We start from the raw sequence: 21615 nt of genomic DNA on the forward strand, positions 1-21615 counted from the left end.
TAACTTTATAGCAAGGTTAATTTTGTTCATTCACTCCACATGTACATTCATGGCCTCAAAGAGCATTTATAAAGAGAAATCTGCACATCCAAGAATCCAATTTATTGCTTAGTATAAATCCCAGGCCTGAAATAAGAACTTGCTCAATTTCAAGAATCCCCACCTTCACCTAATGGCCTTTCAGGGTATGAAGAACTTATAGAGCAGCTGCTAAATTTTTTCATGCATGTGAAAAACAGACTTGAGCGAGGCAATCGGCATTTTCTGTCCAAGCAAGAAATGAGTAAAAATTGAACATAAAGCTCATGACTTCTTTTCAAATTAATTCAATGCTCATAAGAAATCTGCTTAGCTGCTTCAGGGACAGAAGTCCCTTATTACGCCAACAACTAATCCCAAGTATAGTAACTACAGTGTAAATCTAAACTGCAACTCAATTTTTCTACCCAATTTATTCAAATTCTTACAGAAGAAGCCGCCTTGGTGGGCTGCAGTGCTGTTTATTGCCATGTTCACCCAATAATGATGCTTTCTGTAGAGCATGAAACAGTAACAGATGGTAGATTTGTGATACTTCTGGTATGGGTCTGTGTGTGTATTTCTAGGAAGCAGTTAATTAAGACACATTTCAAGCAAGCTGCTAAATGGCCTTCAGTTTGCAAAGATGGAAATGTGTCTGCTCTATTTAAAGCACTAAGGTCAGGCTCGGCGCTACTGAAGTAAAAATGTAGTCTACCAAGAGAAGGCTTTCCATTTACTGGAAGAAATTATGCTTAGACACAGATGGTACTGATGGGAAGCCCACAGGAGTATTATTTGAGCATTCAGAAAAAAGACTAGCTACTGTAATTTAAATTATTATCCCACAACTTGGAGTTGATTCATATAAGGGAACTGAGGTCCTTTCCTTGCAGGCAAACAGTGGATCACCATAGAGCAAACAAGCTAAAGATGCACTCTGAAAATTTAATTAAAAATTTTTGAGTAATATCAGCTGACACCTTACACTGTGATATCCAGCTTATGATTTAAAGTCAGATAGAATCATGGTGAAATCTTTAAAGAGGGTTGTGGAAAAGTTATGCAAAAACGGAGCAAGCTCTTTTTTATATTTATTACAGGCACTGGGCTTTTCCTTGCTGAGAAGACTGAAGAGCAGTGAAGCAGAGATGTTCTAAAAGACCAGACTCACCGTTTAGTGCATTGGCTGGGAGTACTTAGATGTGCATCCCTTAATCGATAAATTCCAAAGCAAAGCATATTGTATGTTTTCAGTGCTTTACAAAACAGATCTCCATAACAACCTCCGTCCTAGAGGAAAGAGAGGAGGTTAAAAAAAAAAAAAAAAGAGAACAGCACATTTTTTTCCTTTCTTTGCTCTGTTAACACAATGTCAGGGAACAGGTCGTGCAGTATGAACTTATAAAAAAGGGACAATGTATAGACAGTCTGTTCTTTGTCTCAAATGAGAGCCTTTTACCAAAAGAAATGAATAATCTAAATGTTTTATTTCAAATTAGTAAATATGTAAAGTGATGATTGTTATTTTGGAGAGCCTTAGTCCATAAAATAATGGCAAATTAGAAAGAGTGAGTGATTTGCTTTAAGCTGGAAATCTAAATTTTTGTACCAGACAATGCATATTCTACAAATTACATTAATTGTGGTATTAAAATTGTTAGTATCTTTTACCCTTTCTTGGCAGCAGTCATACTGTCATCCAGAAAAAAAAATTGAGGAGCACAACAAAAATTAGAGTTCAATGGGTTTAAAAGGATAATAAATTATCTGCTGCTGTAAAATAATGACTAAATGTATGATTAGCAAAAAATAAGTTTAGATTTGCTCATCTGTATATCCAAATAGTGATTCTTTAATAGTCATGAGTGTCGATGCATTCTGCCTTCACAGATGTAGTGCAATTGAGGCTCTGGTGAAACAGCCTTCAAAAGATTGGTGTTGCTTATTTTATTTGTGGAAATGTTAGATGAGTTTTGCCAAAGAGTTTTGATGTGCTGCTAGTCTCAGCTGCAACTAGACTGCTACAACACCTGAAAGGCTGTAGGCTTCTATCTGTGCACTCTTGCCCTCATCCTGAAACTGGGATTCCCTGTCATTTCTGTGAAGGTCACTCTGTTCTTTTTGGACAGGGCTGGTCAACACAGGGTTAATTTAAGAAACATCAAATCCTACATCATCATCAAAGCAGAGTGGGTGCTTTGGGATTACCTCAAGATTTCAAAATGTGGTCCAGAAAACATTTGTAGATATTTTAGTTTTATATAATGCACTATTTTTAAAAGATCATTTATTTATTTGGTTTGGGATTTTAAATTTTTTTTGCTTGTTTTTTACTTCACCCTTAGAACAGTGCAGTCAAATTATCAGAAGATGAGGATTTCATAAGAATTTTAGTTCATCCAAAACCAGCAGAAACCAAACCTTACAAACCTTTGTTTTCAAGCTAATAAGCAGATTTCAAGAACTGGAAGCTCTGTGAAAACACTGAATAAGCTTATCAACACCCCAAAAAAGGTATATCTATACATATTGAATAAATTTAGAATTCATTATTGCTATAATGGTTATATCATCCATATCAGCTCATCCATCTCTTTAGCTGACAATGAAGAAGAGCCACAGGATTTTCTGTATGAAATATGCAGGCAGGGATCCTGGGCAATCATACAGCTTCTTAAAAAGGTAAAGAGCAAACCTAGCACTCTGTGCTATAAATTTTTAAACAATCCAAAAGCTCTATTAAATTCAATAATAGAAATTATATGCTTATTGAGATAGATTTTTCACTCAAGTCTGAGAGACAGCTAATAGAGCACAGACCAGCCTTGGTTCTGCATTTCCCTCATGATCTTACCCCTAGGTCTGCAAATGGCCCATCATACAAAGCCAACTGAGCAACTCGACACCTGTCCCTGTTTGCAAGTGTCTGGGGCGTGCTGTAACCTCCTCTCAATGCATTTTCCTCAGCAATCAGTGCTTCCAGCTCTGGTGTGGCTCCTCCTGTTACCAATGTCCGTATCAGTGTGAGGATATTGTCATTGAAGTATGTCTGCAGAGATAAAAGAAAGCTCTTTAAGCAAACACCATTAAAGTCACAACTGAAGACATCCAAATTACAACTTTTCCGGGTTTCTGCTGTTTAAAGTTCTTGGCTGTCTCTTCAAATAATTTTATACAGAAAGTGAAAAGACAGCAGCCTCCAATTACTCTATTTTCTTCTTTCCCATTAGGCTCCTATACTAGATCCTTCCTTTTAAACACCAATTCAGGCTGATTTTTATTAAAGTACAAAAATTTGAATGATTTCTGTTTCCTATAATTGGTGTTAGTAGTGATGCAATGACTGCTTTCCTTCTCATCGCCCTCATGTCTCATAATGGGCTTTAGGACATGTAATTGTAAAATTCAGACCACATTTAAAGCTTACACAGGCTAGATTGCCTTTTTACTCTTGTCACCAATTCGTTGGGGAGCTGCCTTTGTGCTGCAAATGTCATTACTTATTACTGTGGCTGGACTCTAGCAGTCTAACCGATGTATTGTACTAAACATCTTATTACGAGACTTGACAGTGTTCAGACATAAGCATGTATCAATTAAACATCTTGAGTTCATTCCAGATAAATGTATGATGAGTTGGGGATCCTGGTGGTCCTTTTAAAAAACTCTAGGGTATAGGGTAAGTGTGGTTTATTAGGGAAGATTTACTCCACACTGACATTTTGCCAGCATCTGTAGCATTGCTGGTCTGTCAGGCAAACAATGGGTATTTAAAATATTAATTTAAATCCAGATGAATGACTTTCAAGTTCACTTAAAAGTATACTGGTATAGTTCAGACATACTCAGTTAAACCTCTGCAATGTATTGTACCGGGCAAAAAAAATGTTGAACAAAAAAAAGGAAAGATTGTCACTTATAATGTCACCAATGTCTGAGTTTTCAGAAGCTTTGAAAGTGCAAGGAACATAAAAGGAAAAAATGAGCTCACTGTAGAGTACACAGGATTGACATTACTGGATTTCTGGATTTTGTTGAATTTAGGACTTAGAACAAATGCCTGTAATCCAACCAAGTAAAAATGAATAGTGAATTCTCCAACAGTGCTTGTTGTCTAAAGATAAGACTTTTAAAATAATACTTTTCAATGAAATTCATTGCTCTAGCCATATAATGTAACTGCATTTAATACATGGGTAAACTGAGGTAGAGGTTGAAATATTTTATCCTGAGATCAAAAAGCAAAACTGGCTTCCTATCCATGTTGCTTTGATATTCTTTCTTTGTATAATGAAACTTCAGTTTCATTGTTTGCTGGAGATGACAGATAAAACAGAAGAAAATGAGTTCTATGCAGCAATGTTTTTCAATTTACATTGAAGTTTCCTAACTTCAAGCTTCTCTGCTTATTTTCATAGGCATATATGCCATTCACCTGTTGACTAAATTAAAATGGGGAACGTATTCTTACTGTTATACATGCCCTAAAGCAAATACTTGCATCTCATCAACTCCAATTATTTAAGTTAACCTGGTTAAGGCAGTACATATTTTAGCTACAAAGCATATTGTAAGGAGTAGTCTGACATAAGCAGAGGTTCATGAAGATTCAGCCAGTCTAAAACAAGAGCTGATCTCAAATCAGCTCTTACACATGTGGATGCACTGGGTAACAATTCAAGTGTAATACTCAAACCTCTCTTAACTTATAGAAAAATCAATGTGACCCCTTGCAGGAATGTAAGTCTGGAGCGATTACATGATGTTTAATAGGAATTGCCACTGTGAGAGAGAGAAGACATTCAGCCATGATTGTTTATTTTGCAATTACTTCTTTCTTGATGTCCCTGAGATGAAATCAGAGTCACCCTCTTTGGCAACTCTTTCCACTCTGCTATACCTCTAAGGCAAAGCTAAGACCCTTATTAGCAAAGGAAGCAGCATTTATTGTGGAACAGTGGCTTAATTTGGGTTTCACACCATGACTGATGCAGATGGACCATTCAATCAGATGGATGAGTGCAGCTAAAAGATATTTCTTGGGTTTGCTTTTTTTTTTTTTTGGTTTTTTTTTTTGCAATCATTGGGAGAAAATATTCCAAGGTTCAGGACAAACTGCTGCAGCATTGCATCTGATCAGAAAATGTCCAACCATAAGCAAGAAAAGATGGGTGAATAGGAAGCTGCAACTTCTCACCTTCCCTAAACAGGGTTACTTCCTTCTGTACTAAAGTATTTAGCACTCCTCAAGAAAAAGCTGCTGCCCATGCTTTTGATTGTCACAAAAATCAGACTCCGCATTGCCAGTTTGGAACTAGGGAAACACTGAAAAGCTGAACTAGCTGATATCCATTTCCTTTGGAATAATAATACGCTGAAATTAATTTGAGAGTGATCTTCTACTTGCTCTGTGGGAGGGTACATGGCCTGAATATGCCAGTACTTATAAGAAACTGATCTACAGAATGCCTTTGGAAAGGTGCTGTTGTACTTAAAGTAACAAAGCACTTTCCAGTGATGGAAAAGAATCCCTTTTGTTGAGTGTGCATCAAAACTGAAGAAATACTTGTTTGCTATTGTTGTTAACCAAACCCCACATTGGACATGTGTGTGATACCACTTTAATCAGCATCTGGAATGAGAGTATGAAATAGGTGTATTCTAAACACAGAAAAAAAGAAATGCATCATAGACAAAAACTGGGTAAATAGCAAGGAAATTGTGACACAGATATCTGAGCTAGCAGTGCCACCTAGCCATTGCTTCAGAATTGTAGTGCAGCTCTTTCAAATGTTTCAAGGATGCTTTCCCATTTGTTCAATCATTTTTAAAGTATAATTACCAGAGTGCTTATGTTTTGCAGTTAATGCTGTCATGTCTTTTAAACTAATTGGTCTTCTACAGAAAATTTAACTGAAAATTAGCACATCTTTTAATAATATTGCTTTAACTTTAATAGCACTTTGCCTTTCATTTATAATTACACTAAAATTGTCATTTTTCAAGCTATATCTGCCTTTTTTGTGTTTGCTAGTGGGTTTTTAAATGAATTTCTTTTAAGAAGACTCCTCCTCCTCCTCCTCCACCACATGTGGTTTTTAACCTCACTTTCAAACAAGTATTTTAAGTTGCTTTTCTCATTGAGTTGAAGGAATAATATATATCCAAACCTGAGGAATGACTGAGCTAACATCAGTAATTCATACCAATAACAAAAGGGTCTTTAAGACAGAATAAACACCAGACAATAACTAAGAGCATTTCACCATTTGAAAATCTATTAATTCTTAAACTATTGTCTAAGCTTTAAAGAAGATTGGAACACTTTAAGTTACAAGATGCTGCTTACTAATTCTCTGAAACAGAATTGCATGAAAAATAGTCTTGTGTTCACATCAAAGATTAGAACAGTTTATTTTCTGTATAAATAAGACTGTGAGGATCCATGAGGGTGAATTCTTGAGTACAGGACATAATGAAAAGTTATTTTTAACTGTTTTAATGATTTTCTTCCATCCTGTGTACTTCTGTTTATATGAAGAAAAAGTAGGATTTGGTAATACAGAAAGCAATCAAGACCTGAAGTTCTGGCACAAGGAAATGAATTCCAGGGTAGTGAATGTTGAGTGGTATCACCTGGTGCTGGAGATCCCTGTCTCCAGCAGCACCTGGGTCTGTTGCAGTGCAGGTATGGGAGGGACACCAGCCTGCCAGAACTGCTGCAGTTCTTGGGTCTTCAGTGCCAAAAGGAGGAGCAGGGAAGCTTTGGCTCTCAGGCCAACTGCTCAAACCTTTGAAGGTTCTGTGTGTTGAAAACTGGTTTCCTTGCATGTACAGGATTTTATGGAATAACTATCTCAACAAGACCCAGAAAGAAGCCCCTGCTGCTCAAATATTTGCTCCTCTGATTATCCTATGCCATATAACTTTTCTATAGCTGAAGATAACATTTTTAAAAAACAGTTACATAATCTAAAAGTTGCTTCCAATCCCACACTTTTTAGTTACATTTCACTTGGTGAAAGGCATGCTCCACTTTCCAGAAGTGGTGCTGCCTTGAGACTGACAGAGAATGTGTATTATTTCCCTGGGTTTGCATATGCTATGACAAAATAAATATTAATATATCATTTAAGTACCTGATGGCAGTAGATGTCTCTTCAAAGACCTAGTAATGATTAGCTGGAGCACTTTAACAATAGCCACTGCCAGAGTTAAAACATGAACCAAGCCCAGAGCCTTCCCACAGAGCACAGTAAAGCTCTTGAACCAAACCTGGTGAGATCACTGCTACCAACTCATCAACAACACAGTGCAGGTTTTGAGCTGGTTATTGTCCTCTGGGCAATGGGGTTTGAGCTACTGCACTGTGAATCCTGGCCTTGTGGGAAATATTGCCTTTGCTGCAAAGCCAAACTCTGTGTAGATGACCATGCATGGCACTTTGAAAACTAAACTACATTAAGCGTTTCACCTTTGAAATAAGAAAATAACAAAAAATTTCAAACTTAAAACGTCCAGATGTCCAGTACTGTCATCTTATCAGAAATAATGCTAAACCAGCAGAATGCAAAGATCTCCAGCACTCAGACTTGAATTATAAGGTTACCACATTTTCTAATCTGCGATTCATGAGTTGGGTTTGATGCACTACTCCAATATTATAAAACTATAGAAAATAAAACTTTAATTTAATACTGATTAATACTGTAGAATTATTATTGCTGTTATTATTATTGTCCAATAACAAAATACTTAAGCAAATTAATTTGAATATATTTTGTAGCTTTTTTCCCTATACCTACATCTATATGCAAGTTTCAGATGACCCACAGGTCAGAAATAATACTGCATTCATGGCTATTATTCAACTTTCTAATCTTTCTTACACTTGCTTTACTACAAAACCCCAGTACTGTAGGAAGAGATTCATTCTTAAAGAAGCAGTTAATGAAAATTTGCATTGTACACTATATAAGGAATTTTCATTACAGATATCAACAGAGATCATAAACTGGAATTTTTCTATCAAAAATAAGCAGTAAAACCCACTGAATCACTAAATAGATAGAATAATGAACTATATACTTGTCTCCAAGTGAGCTGGCAAAAGGCAGCAGAGTGCACATTATATACTTCTTACAGAATTCCTGTGAAATTAATAGGATGAAAGCATGCCTACAGATCTCACAATTTAGCTAGGATTTCGGGTTCATTTTCCCATATTGGAAAGTATGAAGTTAGACACATTAAATAGAAACTGTTTGCTAAAGTAAATGTACTTTAGGAAAAAAAAAGAAAGGTAAGAAATAATATAGTGAAAACAGATTAGTTTCTGTGAGAAACACTCTTTTCCTTGGCAAAGTAGTAAAAGGATAACACACCTCCCCCATGGGAATATGGATAGTAAAGGGAAAACATCTCACACATTTTACACTTTCTGAGTGGTCAGGAAGAATTGTACTTTTCCAACTCCTTGCTGGGCCTTTGAGGAATAAAGAGAAAATAACACTGCCACTGATCAGAAAACTGGTGAAAGAAAAGACAGGATAGTGAACAATTCTAACTGACTGAATCCTTGCCTTTCTTCTTGATTAGTATTTTTTTTTAAGTAGAGAATTTTCTACTCTTGTTATCACATTTCTCTGGCTTCAGGCTGCACTGTCCCTGACACATAATATGACCACTTAGATGTGAAAATGTTTAGAAAAAGAACTTTTATGGAATGGAACTGCAAAAACAGAGGGGCATGTTGCCCAAAACTAAGCGTTAATAAAAGCTAGCAATAAATAAAAACATTAAAATTTCTGAGCAGGCATGCTGTACCTATTTTTTATTGCATCTCTATTATTTACTTGAGACACCTTTGCACAAGGAAGCAATGATGTCCACAGTATCTCACTCTCTTTCTGTGGCAACCAGAAGGATTAACCCTACTTTTTCTTGATTCTGAAGTGCCTTACTGAACAATACATTCACAGACATTGGCTATGATAATAATGGGAGTAGATAAACAGCTCTAAGTAACATTTGGAATCTTCATGTTAAATTATGCCCATTTATAATGTGAATATATAAATTATATAATAATATATATAACAACATTTTATCTGTGTAGACTCATTTATCTGCGGATGGAACATATGGAAAATATAGCAGGGAAAACTACAAAATACAGATACATAAATATGAAATACAAATAAAATAATAAATCATAAAGATCACTATAAATTTTTCTTAAAAGCAAAAAAAGTTTCATTCTGAATTCAGGTGAAGGTCAGACTTGGCTCCTTTAGAGAAACCCATCTGCTCATATACAGTATTACTTGGGGTCTACAACAGACCTTTCCCAGCACTATGGATCTTTATTCCACAGTGAGCTCAGAAAGCCCATGCTCAGATTTTAAAAAGACTACATCCTTCCTATATCTAGCAGAGTTTAAGGTCCCTCTGAATGAAGTGTAGCTCACACAGAGCAAGACTGGTCTGGAAACTTGGCCAGTATGAGGAGGATGAAAAGAGCATGACTGAGGGGTTTGCTTCAGAACTGCTTCAAGCTGCAAACAAAAGCCCCAATGTAGATATAACCAAAGGCCACCATCTGTAGTTTCTGGCATGCAGTGAAGTTTTGATTAATAAGAAAATTCATATGAAAAAGAGAGGATAACCTCTCTTCTCACAAACAGAGTTCATGAGATGTGTACAATGGCTTTTGTGGAGTTCTATCAGTGTCCCCCAGCACTCATACTCGGAGCATTGCTCACGGCTACAGGAAATTAAAAGCTCAAAACACAGTTGATGCTGTCTGACAAGAATGGTGAGCACAGGGACTGACACACTGAATTTGAGTCTGGATTTTAGGCAGAAGGGACAATTTTTTTGAAAGCATGATCCTTAAAACCTGATATGAGACTGTTTCCTTATAAAATTGTGGACTCATGGAAGTCCTAGATATCTCAGTTATAGTCTCCACGTCCAACTAAGAAAATAACCTAGCTTAGGTTCTGAAATTCTCTTGACACCTAAGAAAAAAACATCTCCTGCCTACCTCTGGAAAAGATTCTCCACCTTCACTCTCTTTCACAGCAAGTCTGATGGAAGGGAATGAAAAAGATTTGTTTGCTTACTGCGCTCATGAGAGAGTCCAGCACGCTGACAGCAAATGCGGTTCCACAAGCAAAAGGCTGCGTGAGATACAGTTCTGTGTCGGGATCATCATCATCATCTTGGTCCAAGAACTGAACATTTGAATCATTTACTGAAAATAACAATAATAATATTAGGGGTAGAAACGAAAGGTGTTTCTGGGTCACCAGCATGTGACCTTACACATCACACAGCCAAAGAAAAAGAAACGGCATATGTCTGGAAACACAGACTTGTGTCTTTGACGTCACTGAAAATGAAATCAAGATGGATGTGAAAATGTGCATTTAAAAATCTGCTGCTCATTATCTTGCTTGTAAGAGGTGACACTCTTGTTCTTGACAGGTTCCTATCCCTTTCCTGTAAAGCGGCTTCGTGGCACCAGTTGCCTGCGCTCAAAATGAGATTTATGATAAATTTGTATATTGAGACAATCTTGGTATATTGGCAGGGTACAGTGGCTGAGGCTGTATGCATGTACAGTTAATGTGAAATGCTATCACAAGATACAAAGTTAGAACCCCGTTGTAAAATAGAGGCTGTCAATAAAATGCTGATATAGCCCACAGGCATCTGTTAGATGTGCTGCTGTGATTCTTGCTGGAGTGGTGTTAATGCACTTAGGGCTCAAAAGAGGATAAACTGTCCCTTTAACATGCATCTATCTGAATGAATGAGCAGTTATTCTCTCGCAGCACTACCTTTTGTTCAAATATTTGTCTCTATAACTTCACTTTCTCAGCCACGAATTCTACATTAGCCCGTGTGAAAAAGAATCTAAATCAGGCTGTTTTAGAGAAAAGCACAAATAAAGTAGTATCTGTCATTTTGACTTTCTCTGGCATTTCATTGTCACAGTTAAGCCCTCTGCCTCCAACTCATTCCAACTAAAAATAGTTGTTTCCTTGAGATCAGTGTATCAAGTGGATCGTATTTCATGAAATATTTCATTTCCATATTAGTCTCCCTCAGGCATGAAAGCACAGACTGCTTAGCTATGCCATTGAAATACCCTTCAACTTACTAAATGACAAATTAATTTCAGTTCCCATGCAAGAAAGGGAAATGAAAAAGTTTTTGAGCATTTGAAACTGCATCCGCTGATGATATCCCTACTGCTCCTGTGAACACATCTCCTGAGCCAACCCAGCAAACTTTGAAAATAACATGAGAACTGCTGTTAACTTGATCAGATTTCAGCTCTGGACTTCTAAAGCCAGAAATGATTCTGCCTACTATTCTGATCTTCCTTCTCATACAGTTTCAATCCTTCCCATATAGTTTTCTTGTACATCCACTTCTTTTCCAAACTCTCTATACTACTGCGCTTGCTATGTTTAACTTACAAATCATTAATTACTGCAGATAAAGCCTCATGATAGCTGTATAAAAGAGATGAGGAGAGAATTTAAAAATGTTGCCTTTGCACTCCCTGATGTAATTGTTAAAGCATAATACCTTAGTACTGTAATAGGAGAAATGTTCTGCCCTAGGAATCAGAAGACTTTCATCCAAGAAAACACCAGGATCCACAATACTTCTTTTTCTAGTACAATACCTATCAATTTAGGTAGATTCTTAAGCAATACAGTATTTGAAAGCCTGCTGTATCAAAATGTACTTTTTGAACAGCTTGTACCTCAGTTTAATTTGCTAGCTGAGAGTAGGCACTATTGACAGTAGCACTCTTTTTCCACTTCCATCTGGCAGGCTAACACCTGACACTGTGCTAGCCATGAGTGGGGTCAGTTCCTGAGCTACTAAAAGTCTATCCTGAGTTCTGCAGGTGTGTGTTTATCCTCAATATCTTTATCTTCCTGATGCAAGTTAGCACACTGGGATTTGTGGGCCAGGATAGCTGGGTGCAAATGGGTGGTGCTGTGCCATAGGGAAAAGCTCATCAAACGCTGCTCCAAAGGCTGGTGAGAGCACTCTGTGTTGAGAGGGAACCACACAGGAGCCTGGCTGCTCCTCTACAGCTTCAAAACCTGAGCTTCTGAGAAAAAGCCTTACTCTACAAAATAAACAAAAAAATAGCTTGAGGGAAAGTATGATGCTTGGGGTTTTTTCTGGTATCTTTTACTTCTTCTTGGACTTCCTGTGAAAAGCTGCTAAGGCATGTCCACCAAATTGACAACAGGCTGAAGTAACAAAAAGAAAGAGAAAGAAGAGAAAAGGAGAGAAAAATTGGTGTAGGAGAGTGAGGGCCAGGGAGGTGGGGACTTAGGCCAAAAAAAATGAATTGGTGAGGAGGTGCTATGAAAACAGCTGGCAGGTCAGACGAGTGTGATCAAAGGTTTACTGATGCTGCGTGAAAAAAAATCATTAAGAAGACCAGAACAAGACAGTCAATTTCAACCAGAACCACAAATAAAACACATTCAAAGCAGTGCCATGAGGGTAGCCCCTCTGATACAGCCAGATAAATAAAGGAAAAGCTGATGACAGTAAGAACAACAACAGAAAATAACACAGTGATGTGAAGGAAAAAGGCACTTCTTACCCAGTTCAGTTATCATTAGAATGTGGGTTCCACTGTTTTTTTCCTGACTGATTGAAACCAAAGGCAGAAGTTTGCCAGGCTTAGCTAGTAAGTAAAGTATTTAGGGGGGAAAGAAAGTACAGAAAGAGAATAAAGTAAGGGAAAAAGACAGGTAAGGCTCTAAAAAATAAAACTGAAAAAGAAAACAGAAGGACAAAGGACCACAAATCAAGTTTGTATTTGCCATGAAAGAAACAGAACAGCTTCTGCACTTCACATCACACCGCTTGACAACATAAATACCCACAGCCAGAGTGGAAATCAGAGTCTAGTTACCTACCATCATCATATTCTCAAGAGTGAAATATCTCATACTATTATACAGAGTTTGGTTACACATGATTAAACAGTTTTGGACCATGAAGAAATAAACAAATGGCCTCTTACAATTGATCAAATGCACAGGAAATATCTGCTTATACTTACTCTGGCCTTTTTCCTTTTCTAACCTTAGCCCAAAGACCCCTGCTTGTTTGTTACACTATGCAAAAAACATCTTGTCTGATAGATTATTTATTTAAGAAAATGGAGAAAACCCAAAGGAGGGAAATATATTTCAGTTATTCAAATAAAGTGAATCAACTGTTACTAAACTTTCTTTAGAGAAAGTAATTTAAAACACTTATCAAAAGAGAAAATGTAACAGTATGGGCAATTTTTCTGTATCTACATAACAAGGAAAGTGGGAAAAGGACATGGGAATGTATATGCAAGGATAAATTTTAGCTTTTCTTACCTAGCTCTGTTATAATAGGGATGTTGGCTCCTGTTGTAATGGAGGGTTGACGTAAAAGGCCATGGACTGGACTATTGTCTGGAGATGTCCTATCCATCCCAGGAGGTGTAAAGCCTAAAAGGAAGAAAGAAAAAAAAAAAGAAAAGAAGAGAGAAAAATAGAGGAAGTTTACAGAGGACAAACTACACACACAAAAAAACCCCAAACAAACAAGCAAAAAAAAAAACATTCCAAAGCAAACACCTTTGCTTAAACAGCAATTAAGATTTTAAAGAGTACTGTTTGTAAAAGGTAATTCAACCATAAGGAACAAACTGCTTCCATTAGCCAGTTTTAGGTTTGAGCAGAAATCAAGATTTAAAATTATCCAACTGTTTTCCAACAGCACTACCACCCACACATGGTAGGGTTTTTGTAATTTTGATGTGTACCATTTATAATATGCATTTCTATGAGGATTACAATTGTAGGAATACTGGGATGGAAGGGTCCAGTCTACAAGACAAAAAGATAGGATGAAAGGAAAGAGATACAGGTTTTCAAATGGTATGTGAGAGGATTGCTTGAAAAGAACTAGAAAGAGTGACAATTTGAAGGAAACAAAGGTGGAAGAAGAAACATGTTGGAAGGCAGTCACAGAAAAAAAAATCAGGAGACCAGCAACATTCACCTTTAAAAAAGACTGTTTTCAGCCAGATTGTCTACTGTTTAAAATGGAGCTCTTGACATTGAGTGGTTTTTGTTTTGGTTTTTTTTGGGGTTTTTGTTTATGTTTTGGTTTGGTTTTGTTTGTTTATTCTTTTGGGTTTTTTTGGGTTTTTTTTCCTTCAAACAAAAAATATCCAAGCAAAACCTTTTGAATTTTAATTGTAAGTACTGAAAAATGGGTAGTCATACAAAAGCCCATGCAATAGCAGGACTGGAAATTCACCACTGAGACTGACCAATGCATTCCATCCCCCTTTTCCAGTAAAGCTATAGAAAATATAGAAAACATGTGAATGCTCATTTAATGTCATTGCAGAAGTGATGGTAAAGCTAGAAAGTGACTTTATGGTTTCATAGACCAATAGACCAATATCAAGGCAGCATTTTTAGACAAGTATTTGTCTGCTAGGAATAAAATTGAGCCAAGTTTACTTTAAACCACACTTAAAAAAAAGAAAAAAAGACATTCCTTCTTTGACTTCACACCTGACATCCAGGTGACAGACCTTTGGTCCTTTGTCACTAGTGCTGAATTCTCCATACACTTATTCTCAACTTATTCACAGCCAAATTAATTCCTGACTTAAATTCACTATCTTCTTGCAGTGTGGAAATTGTTTCACTCCATTAAATTCATGGATACATTCACCTGGTACTAAATTCAGAGGAAGATTATATGATACCTTGCCTTCAATTTGGGGACCAATTTACAAACCAGGAAATCTCTAAACTAAATTGTAGTTGTTAGCATATCATACTGGTTTATATTGTCTTAAGGACTTATAGTTCTCTTCCAGTGATCATTACATCACTCTTAAACTGCCCCTAAACTACAAGGACCACGAGATCTGGGCTTCTTGATTTAATGGGATTTAATGTTCTCCTTCCATTCATCTATCTCTATGTTTTGTCTGTATCACACAGAGAATATACAGGTAATAAAACTAGAATCACTGGGAAGAGACTTCCCTAGCTCTGCAGAAGGTACTGGTATGAATTTCATTCTGACTATCACAAGAAAACTAGATGCAACATGGTGATTGTACAGACAGGATAGCTTAAAAAGAGAGCAAAAAGGAATTCTGTGAAGAATTCCTCAGGAGAAAAGAAGTGGATATGATATCTTCAACGGGCTTGTAAGACAAAAACATTGCCATAGGGAAACCTAAGCCAGTAGAGAAATTCTATATAACATTACCAGTGGATAGAAAATCTTTATAAAGCAGATTTCTTAGAGGCAATCAGAAATGTTAACAGTCAGCCATGTAACACCACCTGTGGTGCTGAACTCACAAAGACCAGCTTGGGGACAGGGAGTTGTGGTCCCAGCCAGTTTCAGTTTGCAGATGTTTCCTTCTATCTGGCACTATGACTGAGAGCTGTTTTGGCCCTTTGAATGTTTATCTCTTCATGGCAGCAATGTCAGACTGGTGAGCCTGAGGAATCTCGGGCTCACCAGTCTGACACAGGTCTTTCAGTCACCACCTTGTAAGTTACAGGTAACACTGACACTCACAACAGCAGAAAAACTAAAGTGGGACTCCAGGGGGAGGAAATGCTATCTGAGGACAGGTGGGTATTAGTGTGACACTTCCTTCTGCAGCAGGATCCAGTGTCTTGTATTGTGTTATGGAATGCATTCTTTTAGGAGATGCAAGATACAGCCTTTGTCACATTAGAAAAAGCTCAGGTAGCTGCAGATTCCCTGTGCAGTTAAGGTGGCAGGCCCAGTTGGGTCTCCTGCTGAATTACAAATCAAAATGGCAACACGATGGCTTTTCATGCTCACTTATATAAAAGTAAAGAAAACCTAATTATTGTTCTCATGCACTCCAGGGATTGTACTGCTCAGAGTATCCCTGGAGGCTCTGCTTCTCCCTTTTTTCCTGAAGCATTTCTGCCCACATCTCAGGGCACACTTCCTGAACCACCTTCTAGTGAATCAGGCCCTTCAGGTGGTAGGAGCACAGCAGTATTTCCCTGCCAGTTAAAAGCAAATTGAAGTAAGCTAGTGTATGTAACTCAGCTAAATGGGCAAGTTCTTCTTGCCTCCCCTTCACTGCAACGTGCACATACACAGAGACACGCACACTCTCCATCTAAGGCCATTTGTAGCCACCTCTCTAACCCTTAGAATATTTGTCTTCCTGGGATGGTGTCAGAAGATTGAAGTAAATGTGGCATTTTTGTTAGACACAGACTGTCAGAAGCTCTGTAATTGCACACTGCACACATAGTGCATTCAGTCTGAAATGCAGGAAGCATGTTAAAGGGATTGTGTTTTCTCCTTGAATGAAAAATAGACTCATGCCTTAATATTTTTCATCCTACTGTCTTGAAAGATGTGAGAAGTATCTGATAATTTAATTTCCTTGCTCGTACTTAATCCAGACACTTCTACAAATTTACTTTTAAGAAATATAAGAATTGTGGAATATTTCCAGGAAAAGGAAATATTTGGGGGTTTTGTGTGCTATCAAACACCTTCAAGACACATTCCTGCTCCCAAGTCACAAACTAATTTCCATACACAGGCTGTCTATTTTTTTCCTCCAGAAGAGAAAACAAAAAAAAAAGGTGCAGGAAACTAACCTGCTTTATCAGAACTTTCATTTAAAGGCATGAAAAACTACAAGTGACAGCTGTGCAGATTCAGTGAATGTGACATTTTTGAATTTCTTCAACTTGACAAGTAAACACCTTAAATCGGTAATGCTATATGCATAATACATGACCTGTATTTTGACATCCATCATCAAATGCTGACTTGAGAAAATACAGGTTTGTACGTCAAGGAATAGCACCCATAAAGCAGGGAGAAATTCAGGTCACAGGGTATTAGGAAAACTCTATTTCATTACAGAAGCTGAAACAAGCTAAGGCATCAGATTTAAGATCCATTTTCAGCTGTGAAAAGATTCAATTCCTCTGCACAGAGCATTCATTTAGAAATGACATGCTTTCCTCACAGCTTCTTTTCATTTTCCTTTTCATATTCCATTTTCTCCTTCAGTCCCCAAACCTTGTTCCATTAATGCTCATAAAAATCGTAAAACAGGGCTGATAGTTGTGATCTTACAAACACAGTATCTCCTTGTTCTGCAAACAACTGGGGGAGCTCTGGCTACAATTGCTTAACCAGAGCAACCTCTGCAGTAAAACTCACATGCCTGTGCAAGTCTGAGCACGGTGCCTGTGGAAGGAAAAGCAGTGACAGTGGGGAGACTTCTGGAGAAGGTAATTCTCTTTGCCCACAATTAGGAGGTAAGGCAAAATCATATCAGTTCCAGCAGTCACTGCAGCTGGTACTAAACTGCTGTACTGGGAGAGTGGTTCACTGGCTTTACCTCAGGCCATGAACTTTTTCTCACTGTGAAACTTAGTTGTCAGTCACAGTCAGCCACCACTACTGGCTATAGTGATAATCACTTCAACATAGAGTTATAGAATCATTTAGGTCTGAAGAGTCCTTTAAAATCAAGTCCAAACATTAACCCAGCACTACCAAGTTCGCCACTAAACCACGTCACTAAGTGTCACATCTAAATGTCTCCTAAACACCTCCAGGGATGGTGACTCCAGCACTTCCCTGGGCAGCCAGGAAATGTTGTTCCAATGCTTGACAACCCTGACAGTGAAGAAATTTTCACTAATACCCAATCTAAACCTCTCTTGGCATATCTTGAGTCCATTTCCTTTTGTCCTTTCACTTGTAACCAGGGAGAAGAGACCAGCTCCCAGCTCACTGCCACCTCCTTCCAGGCAGGTGGAGAGAGCAATGAGGTCTCCCTTATCAAACTGAGGAAGCTTCAATAGGAGGCAGACTACCCCCTCTGTCTCTGAAACAAGATACTGCCAAGCAGTGGATTAAGACTATCACAGCTCTGAGAGGAACACAGGTTTTGGGCTCCTGACATACTCCAAATCAGTAAGGCCTGGCAGTCACTGCTTCTCTCCTGGCAGCAGCATCCCTCCCTGACAGGCAGGGACTCCCATGTCTCTCCTCAGCTGCCTGCTCTGAAGGAGTTTGAGCCTCCAGCACTTCTCTGCAGAAAGCTGATGGTTCAACGTCTTGGCTTTGAGCAAAGAGCTTTTCCCAGCTCCCTCTAAGGTACTACTGCTCACAGAAGTAGGCAAAAACCAATCAATTACATCAGAAGCAAAGATCTAAGTCTTAAAGATGTTCTCACCTTTGTGGAAAGAGAACACAGGGGAAATTTCCTCGGTAATAGCAGGCGAGCTCTTTTTACCAGGAGATCCAAGTGCTCTCCTGCTCTGAGCTCAGCATGACCAGGTGGCTATGAAACCTCACTGTCCCTAACAAAATACCCCCAACAAAGGGATGAGCAGCACTAGGATCATGAGCTCTGTGCCTCTTGAGCCAGCTGACCCGTGGTCCTCCCAGGGAGGCACTAACTGTGTCTCAGCAGTAACATGCAGGTATTCTGAGATCCACAGTGGCACTGTGATGAAGTTCAAAATTAAAGAATACTGTCATGGTAAAACATGCCTTTTCTTCCACTGAAAGAACCACCAATTTTGCTCTGCTTATGTGTGAGCAACTGGCCTGATGGCCAAATGATCTGCTGACTGTGCTGGCCATAAGCCACTAATTTTTGTTTCTTTGCAGGTCACTTAACTGAGTAATGTCCCACAAAATGCAGGAAAGTTTGCTCTTCATAGCAGTAAATATATTCTTAGAGTTTTCTGAGGGGACTGATAAAGGTTCACTGGGGTTTTAGTGTAGAGGGAAATTTGTCTTGTGGATGTGCACTGCTTCTGTTCCACTGACTCCACCAAGATCCAGATGGGCATATTCACAAAAATGGATTTTATGCTACATTTATAAGATATACTCTGTTCTTAAGGACCATAATGGATCCTTTATGATTCTTTTCCCCTTTTTCTCTGCCCCTTTCTTCTTTTCCTCCCTTCCTTTTCAAAGATATACATTTTACTAAACTGGAATTCTCTGCAGGCAGAAGGCATTATCCCAAAATGAAAATCCACTTGACAGACCTAAAGGCTGTGGCCTTGTTATTAAAACACCTTGTAAATTGATAGCACCCTTTAAATAATGCTATTTTGGGGAAAGATGTCATGGCATTCACTGGGTGATATATGCTAAAAAGTCCTCAAATATAATTTAAAAAGCACATGTACATCCAGCTACCTCTGGTTAACCTAAAGAATATGAGACAACAATAATATTTTGAGCATATATGAATAAGACATAAGTGGTGAACTGCCAAACACACCCTCGACAGGTTATCATGCAGAAATATGGGACAAGTATTTTCATTAAGCAGAGGCAGCCAAAAAGAAATAATTCTCAGAAAGGACCTCACAGTTGTATCCCTTTGCTACTGTTTGCTGACAATGTCATTAATATTCCTGTGAATTCAATTGAATGATAGACTATACCTGTTATTCTCCAAAGTACAGCCCTTGGGTATACCTGGAAAGTTCAGCAGCAGTCATGCAGCTAAAGAGCTGCTGACATTCATGGGAATCTGTTACAGCCATTCAATTTAGAAACAATTCTAGCTTCAGTGTCTCATGGGGTCTGAGACAGAGAGCTGTAGTTCAGCCTGAGAACCTGGAAATCCTAAATTCTGGCTTCAGTTCTGAGTTTTACTGTGATTTGTGCTGAATATCCAATAATCTCCTGGAGATTATCGCTAAAGCTCTGGAAAAGGAGAGGAATGTGGGAGGCCGGATGTGACTACACAAGCTCCCAGCTCTCTCAGAGAGAGAGAGCATCTTCAGAGATGCTCCAGGCCCAAATATAGGCCAAGGTAAATCTACAGAAGGTGGAGGCTGAAGAAGGACACCTTTCTCAACTTTAGCAACCCTCCAGTGCTTTGGGAATGGAACAACACTCGAGCTTTGAACTCTGAGAGACAATGTCACACAGAACCAGCTGCCACTTTCTGCCAAGAAAGTGCTCTTCTCTAATTTCCCTTTGCTCACTTTCTGCTGAATTACAGAAACCTCCAGTAAAAATATCCAAATCAAAGCTCTAATGGAAGCACAGGCCAGCGGGTTCAATGCTAGTTTCTGCTCCCCAAAGTGTGAGATCCATTCCTGGATGAGTTAGTGGCCCCCTGTGCTGAAAGTGTAAATGATTTATAGGCCTGCTGGTTCTTGGGCTGCTCTAACAAGGTAGGATTAAGCTGTAAAAACAAAGATCAAGAGAAGGATTGGAGTTTCATCATCTTGAGGTCTAGCATTGAATCACACCACACTGATTCCATTTCAATTGTGAACAGCATAATATATTAGAAAAGTGTAATATTTTAAGCCTAGGGCAGAATAATGTATAACTTAGAGGGGTCTGTTAACAGGTACTTATATAAATCTCTTCCCAGTTTCAGTGCCATTTTGAGTTTCACTATTATACACACCCCAAAAAACAGAGTCCACCTGAAACTGCCTAGGTTTTGTTCTTGTTGGCTTTGTAGTAATCTTTTTCCCTTCACAAAATCTTATGTGGTAATTACCCAAACCCTAACTCTGCAAGGTTCACCACAAGCTTACACAACCCAAAACTACCAAACAAATGGGCTTTCTTTACTAATACTTTGCAGAGCACAGCCTTAATGTTCACTTCTTCCTATTTTTCTCACTTTAAGCAAGATAATACGTAGTTGCTAGCCATAGCACTTTCCTCAAGTCAGCCTGAATGGAAACTCTATTTCTCTATGCAGTAAGCAAAATTAAATTTCCCCTTTTTAGCTACTTTTTAATAAATTTTATTTTTTAATTGTTCCTACTCTTCATTTGCTATTTAATAGTTTTCTACACTAGGTGCTTCTAGGGCACAAAGTTAGAAGCATCTAACTATAGCACAGGTTTGCAGCTAAAATGATTTAGTATATAACAATGCCAAACTCCTTTCAGTTTAATCATTAGTCAGCTCTGCATATTTAGACCTCAGGCAAAAATAAATATGCTGAATAAAAATTATCAAATAAATTAAGCTACATTACCTATTTTAGAGAGACAGGTATTCAATAACTAGAAACAAAATGGAAAACTCACCACTAAAAATGATATATTGGCATGTAAGACAAGACTCTACATTAAGTCATTATATCAAAAAAAGTGAATTTTCCCTTAGTGTAAAGGAAGAGTAAAGACAGATATTATAACAAGTAATCAATTCAAATATTTGAAAAATAAAAGTAACAGTGTTGTCCAACATCTGATTGGCAACTACTGAAACATAAATTAAACAAATTTCCCATTGCTGCTTATGGGAAAATTATGTAGATTAGAATTTGATTAGGTTTATATCATGAGACTCAATTTGGACGTTTAATCTATTAAGCTCCAATAAATGAGGCATCTGAATAGCTCCCCTGAGCAGCAACAGTAATAACGACAGCAGCCTTTTTTGGAATATGTATTCTGAAAATTTCTTTAGCAGACGAGTCCACATCTTTAAGTACAATTACTT

General features: G+C 37.9%; 1 protein-coding gene across 27 annotated transcripts in view; it reads right to left on the reverse strand.

Annotated features, from left to right (window-relative positions):
• The window catches only part of KCNMA1 (potassium calcium-activated channel subfamily M alpha 1), a 414944-nt gene that overhangs the window by 14895 nt on the left and 378434 nt on the right, over positions 1-21615 (reverse strand). For 14 of the 27 annotated variants that reach the window (XM_077183251.1, XM_077183250.1, XM_077183249.1 and 11 more), the window contains 5 exons: positions 13446-13559; positions 12671-12754; positions 10149-10279; positions 2876-3070; positions 1193-1311 (listed from right to left, as the gene is read on the reverse strand). In XM_077183251.1, the coding sequence (XP_077039366.1) occupies positions 1193-1311; positions 2876-3070; positions 10149-10279; positions 12671-12754; positions 13446-13559 (643 nt within the window). The remainder of the gene's footprint in view (positions 1-1192; positions 1312-2875; positions 3071-10148; positions 10280-12670; positions 12755-13445; positions 13560-21615) is intronic. The other 13 variants (XM_077183261.1, XM_077183260.1, XM_077183257.1 and 10 more) reach the window with 1 other exon arrangement.

The sequence above is a fragment of the Agelaius phoeniceus genome, chromosome 9 (assembly GCF_051311805.1).
Source record: "Agelaius phoeniceus isolate bAgePho1 chromosome 9, bAgePho1.hap1, whole genome shotgun sequence".
Classification (NCBI taxonomy): Eukaryota; Metazoa; Chordata; class Aves; order Passeriformes; family Icteridae; genus Agelaius; species Agelaius phoeniceus.